Genomic DNA, 14,373 nt, shown 5'->3' with positions numbered 1-14,373 from the left:
TACATCAATGCAATTGTTTGCGTTAATAATTGATACGTTTAGCATTACAAAAGTAATAAATTTGTATACAAAGTTACAATATTATACATATATGTGTGTGTGTGTGTGTGTGTGTGTGTGTGTGCATTTTTAAAACCATATAAAATATAATGAAATTACTTAAACAACATCATCATTCTATACAATCATTTCGAGTTCCTCGATAATCAAGTGATATAATTAGTCAATTTATTGTAATCATATGCATTTTACAATTATTTCAATATCAAACCTTTGTAACATCATTTATGAACTAATTAATCACTGTAATTATATAGTACTTAATACTTAAAAAAAAAAAATATATATATATATATATATATATATTTAAATACAAGTTGTACTTTTATTTACGTATAATCGATGAATTTAATTCAATTGTATTATAAAATATTAACAAAATTTTAATATAAAATTGTCATCGGAGAATTCCATCAAATCAAACGTGAATGTTCGATTCATTTATTTTTTGAACATTCGAGACAATATTCGCTTTCTAAATTTTACATGATAAAATTTTTTAAAAAGTTCTGAAATTTTTCCACTCACGATAATTTTATTTCTTAAAAATTATTAATTTATTAAAATATCATACCGAAGAAGAATAACTCCTCTGACTGTGACCGAATATATATATTATACCACAGTATTAATCTTTTATTCACAATATATAGTTTTTAACAAATTTAGTTCCCTAAGACTATGTATAAAAAAAAAATTTATATCATATGTTTTAAATAAGAAAAAAATGAAAATGTCAGATCGTAGCAATTTCTCAAAGACTCTTTAAGAAATAATTATTAAGGGCCTCATAAATTCATTAATATCATAGCTCTTAATATGCCATCATAGTTTCATAAATTTTTCACTTGATAAATTTCCGTTTCTTGTCATCGCTGCCTTCTAAATTCTTATAAATATATTTAACAGCAAATTATTCTTTATTATACTTATCCCAAACATCGTTTGACGATTTTATACATAGGAATTGTCAATGACATTGAAAATTGTATGTCAAGTACTTTACAAAGATTTATACTAGTAACAACAAACACGTATGTGAAATGAAAAATCGCGAAGTATTTAAGGAATTAATAAATATATAAAATTAAGGTGCAGGCTTCGAATATATATTATAACATTTAATAATTTTGATTTATCGTGATATTATTATTAGGGATTACTTGCGGAATTTAAAAAATAATTAACAATACAATATAATAATGCTTTAAAAATACTACTTGAAGGAATTTTCGAATCACTTTCACATATTATATTATTTACAAAATATGTTTTAAACAGATTTCTGTTTTATTAAAAATTATTATAATTTGTAGAGCGAACTTTCTGTGACAGTGTACTTTACATTATAACTTGATATTACTTTTATAACTCGTTAATATATAATCAAATTATCAAATTATCGGATAGAGTATATTTTGAATTCTTTAATAGATTTAAAAGCTTGAGTCAACTAGTATTTTAATGTAAAATTGAAGAAATTCAAAAAATACACAAAGACATAAATTTTATGGATGTTGAGATGAAAGTATTATTTATTATCAATCACAAATTTATATTCTGTTATAGAATTTTGTAGAATCCTAGAGCATTAATAATTATGATAAAAATTTATATCTTTGAATATAAAATAAAAAATACGCGTGTCATCTGAATTATTTCCATTTTTTTTTTTTTTTTTTTTTTTTTTTTTTTTTTTTTTAAATAAAATACTAACTGATCCTTAATTGTCTTAATTTTTTTTTCTATACATATTTAAAACGAAAATTTACTCTTATAGTTTAAGTTATATTGGAAATAAATAATACCTTCCGCCATATGTAAAGTCTAGACGAGATAAAGTGAGCTTTATTTAGAAGATGTGGAATGTATAAATCACAAATGTAAAAATATTGCAATTTAATATGTTATTATTTCCTAATTTCTCATTTAGTAAAAAATTTTTATTTACTTTATGTTTATATTGTTTATCTGAAGAATTACCTGAGACGAAAAAATCGACTTACCTAATTGAATCTGAAGTAAGTTCCCCGAGCAAAGTGTATTAAATACAAATTAGAAGTAATTATATATGGTTTTATAAATATTTTATAACTACTTGCAGTAAAATGTATAGAAATTAAAATGACAAAATATTTATATTTTAAGCATTTTTTTTTTTTTTTTATAATCGATTCAATTTCATTTAATTTTTCGCCTTAATGTTTTAATTAATATTTCAATAATACATCGTATTTAAATTAATATGTTCATAATTGTTCTCATAATTATTTGTATTCCTTTCATTTCAATTTTATACAAATGTTATTGGCCAATGTAGGAAAGCAATGTATAATTTGTTATTTACGTCTGTCATTTACATATTATTTTCTTCGCTTCGGTTATGACTTATACATCTAAGACATGGCAATTATATTATAATGTTTAACAATTATCAAGTCTGGTGGAAAGAATTAGTTATTAAACCAGTAACAGCTATTACAAAAGTACCTTTAATTTAAATCAAAAATGTTCTTTATTCATTGTTTTCAAATATCAAGATTGTCATATCGATAAAATAGTTTAAAATGTAATTGTGATCTACTCCATTATTATTACAGAAGCATCGATCTTTATCATTCGTAAGAATTAATACGTTTAAAAAATAAATTAGAGGCTTAGAACGTGTACTATACCGTACATTCGGTTATGCTTGTATAGTTCAAAACGTTTAAAATGATATATCAGAGATTCTACGTTAGGCTAATTTCGAGGAATTTCAGACTCGTATAGTATTTCATTAAATATTGTAAATGATGATAAATTCAGTAATAAACAAGTTACTTTTCACGAATAAAGCTAAAAATATAAAACTACAATTTATAATTTCTTTTAATCGTCATGTGAGCGACAAAGATTTGTTTAGTTTAAATAACCTTTAAATTAGTTATCTTGCTTGTGACATTTATAATATAATTGATATAATAAAGCTTTAACCGATTAGTATTTTTTTTACGATTAATTCTTCTTCATTTTTTTGTATTTTTTTATTTTTAATTTTTTTATGTATTACGAAAACTAATCTATTTGATTGATTAAAAATTATAAATTGCTCTAGATAAAATATATATTTTGTTATGGAAGTTTAATACGTAAGTATGCGAATAATTAACAGTACATATTTTTGTAGGCCCTTTTTTTGTATTTATTTATAATATACCTTTAAAGCATCTTCCAATTATTAAATAAATTGATTACAATTAATATTGCAAAATAACAAATTACAAAATAATTCTCTATTATACATTATCTATAATACTCAATTATACAGAGTCATTCATTTTAAAAATATATATCTATAATAATTATTTTCTATAGATATATATATATATATAAAGTTAAGATGACTTTCATAAAAGGAAGATCGTGAAAGTTAAGGATGATTAAAAATTCTCGATAATTGTGCTGTGTGTACTATCGATATGAAGCCAATCGGATAAAAACCAATTGAATTACTTTCGAAATTTCTCTTGAAATGAAAAGAATATCCAATCCAGTTTTATATTTTCTACAATCCATAAATTTCATGAATAGTTAAAATACTACAATCAAAAGTATAAACAGAATTAACTATATTAGTAATTATATTAGTAATTAATATTAATATGAAATAATTACTGCATTTAATTATAATCGAAAATATAATATATAATTTGAAGTCTTTATAAAATAATATTGTATCGATAATTGTAAATGTGAATTTTATATTTTTTTATTTCGATGGTCGATGGTTTGAGAGAGAAATTTTTAAGAGAATTTTTGAGAAACTAAATAACTAGATAGTTTTGTTTTTGTCATCTCCATGATGAGATCCATTAATTATAATAGATAATTTATAGAAATCGGGACAATTTCTTTCATATTTTTGCAACTTTCAAAACATATTAAGTCTACAGCATTAAATACTTACAATTTTATTCCATATTCCTACGAAAATATTTAATCTATTTAACAAATTTAATTTTTAAGCAGTATGATGATTACATTAGATTATTAGAAAATATATTAATTTTTTTTCTTCAAACATTCATATATATATATATATATATATATATAAAGAATCGTGCCGGTTTTGAATATTTGTTTTTAAAATTCAAACTTCAGTAGACTCTAATGGGTGAAAGAATTGTCTTTAATGTCGCTATTTTAAATACAAATATGATTAAGAAACGATGAATAGTGTTTATTTTAAAACGATGCAGCAGACACACTTGGATTATAATAACATAAATATTTACAGGGTGTAAACGCCTTATGTACATGTTATATTACAATAATGAACGTATAAACTACTATTGTCAACTTATTTACAATAATGACTGTGGCGTTAATAAAATTGAGCATTCAATGTTTCAATGTTATTAAACGTGTGCGGTCGTTTATATCAATACATAGAGATTTGCAAAAAATAAAGAATAATATAAGCATTATAATATCTGCTATTTATTATCAATATAAAGACATTTTCATCGTTCGATAAATAATCCTTACATAAGATAAATCATTCGATTATTATTTCAAAAGCTGATAGGATTTTTTTTTTTTTCTTTTTATATCTCACGGATAAAGGCAAAATGTGAGCTAGAAATTTTTTCTATAATTTGTACTTATAGGTAGAATAAAAAAAAAAAAAACAATAATCATTTTTAAATTTATTAATCGTCCACTTTTCTCTCTCGATAACTGAAATAAAATCACTTTCATTTTCTCATATAAACCATAAAATTTTTTGAAAATCATTATAAAGATTTTTTTCTACGACGTACTATCTTATGCGCGATATGTTGCAGTCGTGTAAAATAATATTAATTCAACATTAATTATATTTAAAGTTTTCAATATACATTGTTGTATCCGTTTGTATCATTAACAGTGATAAAACGAACAATGTTAATTAAACTATTGTATAAAGCTCCGTGAAGTCCGATCCTTATTTGCAATTTAATTGTTCCCGTACATGTATTATCGACAAAAAGATAATTCTCGCATCGGTGAAGTCTTCGGATCGCTTACGTATATTTGTATGGAAGTATCGTAAGATAAGATCACGTGAATGTCGTGAGAGTCTCGTGCTTTTCACCGCGTGCTTTGTTCGCCTAAGCCACTGTTTACTCTGGATCTATGATGTTAAATCTAATCAATCATAAAAGCTCGCGTAATACTATTAAAGTAATAACTTTACAATTTTGAGGAGTGAACCTGAATAATAAGTCACAATAATCTATGTGTATTTTATTTATCCCCATCTATATAATGTCATATAAAATGTTTGTAATGTCACGTACTTATCTCATAGCTTTTGATTATAAAATTACTAATATGCATAAATTATTTGATAAGTTTCGTTAGAATTAATTAGTCTTTAATAGAAAATTAATTCTTAATATAAAATTTTTGCCTTAAACAATGTATATTTAATTTTTTATACATATAGATGCTAAACTATCCCTTTTAATTAAATATTAATTATCGTAGCAAAATATTTTTAGCTTTAATGAAAATTTTCTGTAATTGAAGAAAATTCAGGTTTTTTTGTCATAAGCAATGATTTAAAGCGACTAATACTGTTTTATCGTCAAATTTTATAATTTTTCTCACTATTACAATATCATGAGCTTTTTAAATATTTATTTTATTTTCTAAATGTTCTTTTATACTTGTAAAATTAAAGGGCTGGAATTGAAAGAAAGCTTTGCCAATTATGTGTATTAATAAACGATCAAATATTTTGCATTTAACAATATAATGTTTAATTGAATAAAGTTCAAGGTATAAGAGCCATTTTATATAGCTTTTATATAGAAATTAATCGCACAGGAAATTCAATATTATACTTTACATTATTTAAATATGAATAATAATGGATTCTTTCGATGCGCTTTCATTTTCTCTTTTGTTTTTGTTTTTGTTCTGTATTATTTTTAACAGAAAATTATAATCATTGTCCGTACATATTGCATGAAATTTCTAGCACACTGATTCGTTCGTTTACATTTAGAATTAAGAATGGAATCGCAGTAATAACGTGACATTTACGCTTTAAAGCCATTATCGATCTTGTGCTTTCGTCATTCATATTTGAAGAAAATACATAAATACACAAAGCACCCAGCGCTAAGACGAAAAGTTTATAATGTGGATGAAAACGAAGTGTATTGACTCGTAATATGCTAATAAGCAATTAGCTAATAACAATTCACAGGTGCGTTTTTACAAATAAATACTCGCTTATCTGAGAAATGATTGTAGTTTAAGCGATTAAAAAGCGCGATAATATTACGATACAAGTTTAGGAAACATATTTATCGAATGATTTAATTGTACTTAATACAGAGTTGAAGAAATATTTAACAATAATTGCATTACAGTTAAACAATGGTAGTCTTTTCATTTCACTTTATCACTTAATATTTTAAATATAAATTTAAGAATTATTAAGCTTTCGTTTCAAAATGTGTAATAACTATCTTTAAGACTTTAAGTTAATAGGAAATATGTGCAATTGACAAATATTATTATGAAATAAGATAGGATAATGCTATAACACATGGTAATGAAATGCTAATCAATCATTTTTGACATCTAATGATTTGCATCACAATTGTCATAACTCTATTAACCAAAGCCATTTCGTTCTCATATCGCTTTAAAATATTTATAACTATATATCGTATAAAATCGTATATGCTTCACTAAGCAATAGATGGGAAAAACAAATTTTTCCGTTCATCGGAAATCACTATCTTTTATAGGCAAATGACATATTAAAATGTATAAAGTGCAGCTCTGGCCGATTGCATAAGGTAAGAAATAAAAATGTACGTATGCTCGTTGTACAAGCGAGAAAGAGAGCAGAGAGAGAGAGAGAGAGAGAGAGAGAGAGAGAGAGAGAGAGAGTACATATAAGCAAAAACTAACTCTACTAATGCCTTTTACCCGCCGTTCCCATTGCGTCAAATTGCAAACGAGGATTTTCAGCGAACACGCTGCTTTATAAATTACAAGCTGGATAAAACAAGTTCGAAGATCAAATCGCAGCCTTGAGGCGAGTTACACTTTCAAGAATCTCGTTTGCTGGAACGATTGGGATTGTGAGGGGGGGGGGGGCGGTGATCGGTATCGCGATGCGATGAGAGGAGATTCGATGGATTGCCTCGAGTTTGAATTCGAGGTATATATAAGCGACAATCAGCTGTTGAGAGCGAGGACGACGAGGGAGGCGAAAGTTGCGTTGCCACACTGAGAAAATATGTATCCGTTATTAGTGCCGAGGCAACTGTTTATTGTTAATGTGTAGGATATGCCTTTGTATATCTTATGATTAGGCGCTTTAATCCGCAAAGTTTTCTACTCTCGAAGGTTTTAACACGAGAGAAAAATCCAGTCGATCAAGCTCTGTGTAAAAATATACAACACATTGTTTGCATAATGTACAATATTTATTATTTTCTTGCAATCGTAATGTGCATAGTTTTAAAGTTTTAAGCATTTCGGCAAAGTTATCGCGCATTGAGATAAAATTTAACGTCCAATTTTAAGTTTAAATTAATTAGAAATAATAATAACATGACAATTTCACACGCTATCAATTATTAGCGTTCTTTGTTATCGTTATCTAATAGCGTTATTTATTTATTATTATTATTATTATTATTATTATTATTATTATCAGTTCTCATTTAATTCATGAAGTTTCTAAAAATAAAGTTAATTTAAACGGAGATTATAGAAATCTATGTATATGGAATTTTTAGACATAATAGCGATAAGCAGCGTAAATCATTTGACATTTATTCTACGTAAATGTTGCTATTGCAAATGAAATAAAACTACTATCGATATTAATAATTACAGCGATATATCATTTAAATCATTTTAATGTAATAATGGCTTACTTATTGTAAATAAATTTCGAGTCGAAAAAATTCATCATAATTCTCCCTTGAGAATAAAATTCCTGCTCTAAAAATTTTCTTCGATAATGCTTTATCCACGATGATATCTTGATAGATTAATTAGATTCATAAATCTTTGATATATCAAATGAAATTTTTTAAAGGTCAGTTTGATATCGCTTCGACAAAACTCGTATGAATCTTTTGAAGCTATTTTCAACGACTACATACCTTATTACTTCTCTTACGATAGGCAAAATCTTTTATCATCTTATTTTCATACAAAAGCGCTAGGAGAGAAAAATAATTAATAACTAATTTTCCATTGTTTTACAATGGTGATTAATCGTTAGAAAATTTTTAAATTCCAGATTAAAATTAGATGTGTTAAAATTAAGATAGACTAAGATCCATAAGATTCATAATTTCCGATAAGTCAATGAAATTAACAAATATTAACGGTATATCAATCTTGGATAATGATTAAAATATTCAATGAAATAGCACTAATTATTAGAGATACCTTGAAATAATTTCGCAGATTAAAGAATGGAAATAATAAGGAAACTTTCTCGTCATTCATCGTGAAATTGCAGTGGTCGAACTTGAAACAATTCCCGCGAAATCTCTTTGAGAACTTCCATGCGCCTCGTTCACGAGGACTCCAAGGGCGGAGAAAGTCCCTCGCTGAGATGGCACAAGTACGCGCACTTAGTGCTGATCGTAAATTAAGCGCAAGATGCGCAATGCAATAGTGCGTTAGTGCACTTTGAGCTGCGGGAGGCAAACGAGCATGCGAAGGTTGCACAAGCTGCAAAGAAATCTCTTTCTATTTCTGGAAAATTTATTTCTTCGCACACACGCGCGCGCCTAGAGCTTCGTATAGTTTTACTAGCAAAATACTCGTTTATTTGTGCGTTTCACAATTTTATCGTTTTTTATTTTTCATTTAATTCAATTTCATTTGTTAATTTTATCGAAATCTTTTCATTCAATTTATTGTTGATTTATAACTATTGATATCGAGTAAATTTTTAAAAATTACCCTTCGTATCATTAACGAATTACATACGCGTACAGCGAATTCTCGTATGTTCAGTCGGGAATTGTTGACAGCTCATTTGATTTACGCTAATTTGACCGTAATAAGCATCGTAATAATTTTAAATCAAATGAATTCTATATTAACTTATTGGTCGTAAGCTACGTTAAGTATGAAGGAAAATATTTTCTTTGGATAATATAATATTCGTTCTTGGACTAATTTCATTAATTTTGAAAATATAATTCAGAACTTTTATGAAATAATAATGAAAATGATGAAATCGATAAAAGAATTACGTAATTTTAATACAATCGAATAAATAATTATGTATAAATTTTTCTTTTAATTTTTGTTTGTTTGTTTTTTTACTTGAAATGGATATTATGAATCGTAACGCTTTTACCATTGATTGTCGTTTCTTTCGTAACTTATACCACTGCATTGTTCTTAATATTAATAATTGAAACATAGGATACCTGAAATTACCTATATATTGTAGATAATGAAACGCAAAGAAGTATAAATAAGACAATGTGTCATTTGAAAATATTCATACAATATGCGTTGCAATCAAGTTTTTCTTTAAATCGAGTTGTATTGGGATTTCATTATCTATCACTATCTCATTCTTTTTTCTTTTTTTTTTCTTCTTTTTTTCTTTCTTTTTTTTACTTTTTTTTTACTTGAATTACAAAATGAAATATAAAATCGTACTTTATAATCGACTTTAGATTCGATTTGTTTTCGACTCTTCGTTTTCGTATTCGATTGCTTTGCGAATGTACAAACTAATGGCGCGATAGACTTCAAAACTGGCCTTATATTATGCTAGAAATAACATCGAAAATGTTATTATTAATTAACACATATACTCGTCAATTCGTATAATAAGAATGTAAATTTACATAAGATACTTGTTCGATAAATAAAAACTTGCCGATGAAAGGATCTTGATTGACAAGATTTTACGCATACTTTGTCAACATGTGTACTCGTTATTAATATATATATATATATATATATATATATTATTAATCATTATTATTAATGATACATTGCATAAATATTATATGAGAAAGTAATTGGTTTTAAATGACAAGACTACAAAAGGAGTGTTGAGAGATTCTAAAAATAAATAAAGGAATTAATTATGATGTCGATATTTCATTTATAACAGTGCTGAGTAGCTGAGAAAGAAAAGGTGAGTGAAATAATGAACAATAAAGAGCGAATGGTGAAATCTATAAAATATATTGCATCTATCGGCACACCTGCATCGGAAGGTCTTCTTTGTCTCTCAATTCGTATTTCTTTTAATTTTCTGAATTTCATTTAGCACATTCGAATATCATTCTTTAATTGTAGTTACGACACTTATTCTCAGGCTGTGGAATACGATGTCCTCAGTTGTAAAGTAAAGGTAATACGTAATCAACGGGTTAGTCGATAAGGCAGTTCTACAGGCGCTTCTACAGACGATTTATAAACTGCCCTTGAATTTAACTGATTTATAAACAATATAGATTGGAATAAGATGTAATTATAGCGTTTCTCTAATATATTTGCAATGTGCTTGAGCTTGCTTCGATGGATGTTCAAATGAGTTTCACAAGCAAATCTTGATTGTAAATCAGGCCTGAAAATAATATATTTCCATTTCATAAAAGTATCATTAATATCACAAGTGCTAAAAAAAAAAAAATTGCAAATAAATTTATTAAAGCACAATTGAAATAATTAATTAGAGTAATCTTTAAAAACAATGGGCCTCTCATTTCCGGTAGTAAAACAGTTGTAAAAATTTGATTTTCATTGTCTTTAAACTACACTTATAAACTTATTTATAAATATCTAAACGCATTTTACTTCTTTAGCTTAGATTTGCGATGAATTTACTTGCTCTCATCTTCCCAACTTTAAGCTAACAATGCCATTTAATTTTTCTTTCCCAAGGCTATCATTTTGCTTATTCTTGACTTAATCTTTACAAATTCTATTGTGACTTTTATATGCTTACTATTTTTTTTTTATTTTTATATTTTTTTCAATATTAGTATAATTAATTAGCATTAATTACACAATGGCTCTCACAATTTATCGCTGAGTAATAATATTATTAGTATCTTGAATCTCAATCGTTCGCAATCTCCTCTAAACATCCCAATATTTATTTTACAATTTTATATTGAAAGTCAAAGGGAAGGAGAAAGGTTAGAGCAATAATGAAATGAAATTATCAATGTGTGCACTTTGAGCCGCAATATAGTAATTATGAATAAAAGGAAGCAGTGCGGGATAATCGTCCACGTGCTCGAGACGTTGAAAGGCCGTGAAAAAAAAAAAATAAAAAAAAAAAAAATAAATGTGACGTCGTAGATACCGGAAATTTACGCGTGTCGTTGCATAATCCTTCGTGTCTGGAGATTCTTCAAAGAAATTGTCGGCGCGTGTTGTAGCAACGCTGAGAAGCTTATGTGACTGCGATTATATCGGCCAATATTAAGAGGGTGAAAAGATGGCTGTGCAAAGAATTTAAGAGGCACTTTTAGATTTATTTTTTACTCGAAAGCCAATCTTTTGTCTTAATGTTTTTTTTCTTTTCTACATAAATAAGATATTTCTACCTACAAAATAAGTTTCACATGTAATGATTTTCTATATAGTTTTTAAATACTTTCATAAATCATTCGCGTTCATTTATTAACAATCTTTATGCGTTTAAAATAAATATGTAAATGGGTAATATTTTATTGTTTTTCTATCATTTCTAATATATATATATATATATATATATATATATTAAATATTGATTCGTTTCAGAAGAATATAGAATTTTCCACTAGCTGGGCACAAACAATTTCTATATAATTTTTATTAAATGTACTACTTTTTATGAAATTTCTATACCTGTGTAATAAAGAAAATGTCTATTGTGCAAAGTAAATACATTAATTGATTTTTATACGCTTACGTATAATTATATTTATATGCATGAGCAAGAACATAAAATTATATTTTGGTGTAAACAGTCAGAAAAATGTCTCGTCACTTTGAAATATCAATTGAATACATTGGGTAGGACAAAGTTACTTTAATTTCAACTCGATAGAAAATCAATTAACTAACATACTTGTTTGCTTCCATAACCTCATCTGAATTAATATTTAAAAAGATTATGTATCAATAATGCGTAATTTACGCACAACGATTACGAATACGGATGATGTAATGAATAGTATAAATTAGTTGAACGATAATTTTTTTCATTCCGATACTTTCGTCGTTAACTATAAGAGCACAGAAATTTACTTTATTCTCATTCGTAGTATTATTACACATAATAGAAAGCAATAGACTCCATTTTTCGTTGTTCAGATTGAGTTCACAGATTAGTTGAACGAGGCTGAAATCGTCTTCTGCGTTCTAATTTCAAAGTGAATGAACTCGACCTGTTGCAAGGTCAGTTAATAAAACGCGTATTCACTAATGCTAATATCATCGATTTTCAATTTCGAATAAGTCGACAATGTCTATATACTAGTTCTTAAGTATTATATATTCACTAAGTACACGAAACTATTTGTACCGAGTATTCGATTAAATGAAACATTAATTGTTTCGTTCTTGTATTTTACATTTGAATAATACGTTTTGACATGTAAGAATTTTGCTTGTATGTATGTGCATACGAAAATGGAATTGTACGACGACCGCCGCTAGATGGCTATTTATAATATTGGTTGATTCTACATATTCGGCATTTCCGCATCTACTGAAACTTGCATATGATAAGAAATGATAATAAACAAAACTTCATATCAAAAATCTTTTTGACAAAAGTTATTATTTATTATGATTCTCTGTGAAATTAGTAATGTGACAGGGCAATCTGATACAAAAGCATTAAAAAAAAAAAAAAAAAAAAAAAAACTTAGTCCATCGTTAAGGTTTAAAGCACAAATATAACAAGAGTACGATTATAATTAGAATAAAATTATAATCTAATATATTTTAATCGACAGCAGCCATTTTTATCTTTACCCGTACGAGATTGCGTTGTACTAAGTTAAAAAATCAGTTAGAAAATACGAGTCAATTTTTTAAATATTCAACTATAAATTGAAGAAACAATATTTTTTACATTTATAATTTCTTACGTCGTCGGCGTTTTTATGGTTACTCCGAAAACAAAAAAGCTCGAATAATGGAAAGAAATAAGTTAATAAATTACTTCATCAAAATTCAAATTCAATAATTGCTAAACCGATTGCTGATTGCTTCATAAAATGTTGCTTCATAAAAATTTTGCTGCCACTAGGCACTTATCATTGATAATTACTTTGAAAAATATCAAATTGAAAATAATAAATATCTAAAAATAATAGTATTGAAATAAAAATAATATCAAGGAAAATTTTATTATTTATTTATAAAATTGCCAGCTTCGTTAAGAAAAATATTACTTAATAGGAAATATGGTCGTATTCGTATTTTTAATTATATTATCAATAAAATTACCTTTTATTAAATTAATAAACGTATGAGAAATATCAATACTTGATTATTGGTGTGTACCTCTACATATTAATGAATTTTCTAGATAAATTTTTTATCTAATATCTATTTTTCATTATATACTATTTACAAAGTCGGTATGAAAATATTACATTTATTTTTACATTATACGAAATATCGTGAAAATTTATACAATTTTCGTTTGCCATACATTAATCAATTGCACTTATTAATCATTATCGTAACATATAAAGAAAAACTATAAATTATATGTCAAATAATAGATACTATATATGTTAGTTACATTAATAATTAAAAAATTTCTTATGAAATAAAACATCAATATTTATTATAATTTATCCTCATATTTTGTATACGAGTTGACACTTTATAATCTACAGTTATATATTTTCATCGAATGTCATTTTTTAATCATTTTCGGTTTTATCTTTTTAGAATGGACAACGTTTTGATTTTCGACGAACGTTTACACATTCATCAGGATATAGAAAACAATTTGAACAGTATAAATTAATACATTGATAATTATCCAAAACACTAATAATTAATTAAATTCAGAAACCAATCGCGCTATAATAAAATAGTTCAAACATTACAAAAAAAGGTAATAATCGCCAAATAAATTTCTATAAAATTCAGATATAAATAATAAGTAGCGTAACGCAAACATAATTTGCTGATAATAAATGGCTTCTAAACTTTGAAAAATATCGTTTGAATTAAACGAAAGAGGCCGCTAAATAATAATTACTTTGTAAATATATAATTTTTGTTAAACTAAAAGCATACATTAATAAT

The 14,373-nt window shown here is 26.0% G+C and overlaps 1 protein-coding gene across 1 annotated transcript in view; it reads right to left on the bottom strand.

Annotated features, from left to right (window-relative positions):
• Window positions 1–10,097: 10,097 nt before the first annotated feature.
• LOC105366572 (uncharacterized) overlaps window positions 10,098–14,373 on the bottom strand; it is a 79,642-nt gene continuing 75,366 nt past the window's right edge. Inside the window, exon 3 of the mRNA XM_011505064.1 lies at window positions 10,098–10,675. Coding sequence (XP_011503366.1) covers window positions 10,635–10,675 — 41 coding nt within the window. The 3' untranslated portion in view covers window positions 10,098–10,634. The remainder of the gene's footprint in view (window positions 10,676–14,373) is intronic.

The sequence above is a fragment of the Ceratosolen solmsi genome, unplaced genomic scaffold, assembly GCF_000503995.2.
Source record: "Ceratosolen solmsi marchali unplaced genomic scaffold, CerSol_1.0 scaffold16, whole genome shotgun sequence".
In the NCBI taxonomy this organism is placed as follows: domain Eukaryota; kingdom Metazoa; phylum Arthropoda; class Insecta; order Hymenoptera; family Agaonidae; genus Ceratosolen; species Ceratosolen solmsi.
This window is presented reverse-complemented; position numbering and strand designations above follow the sequence as displayed.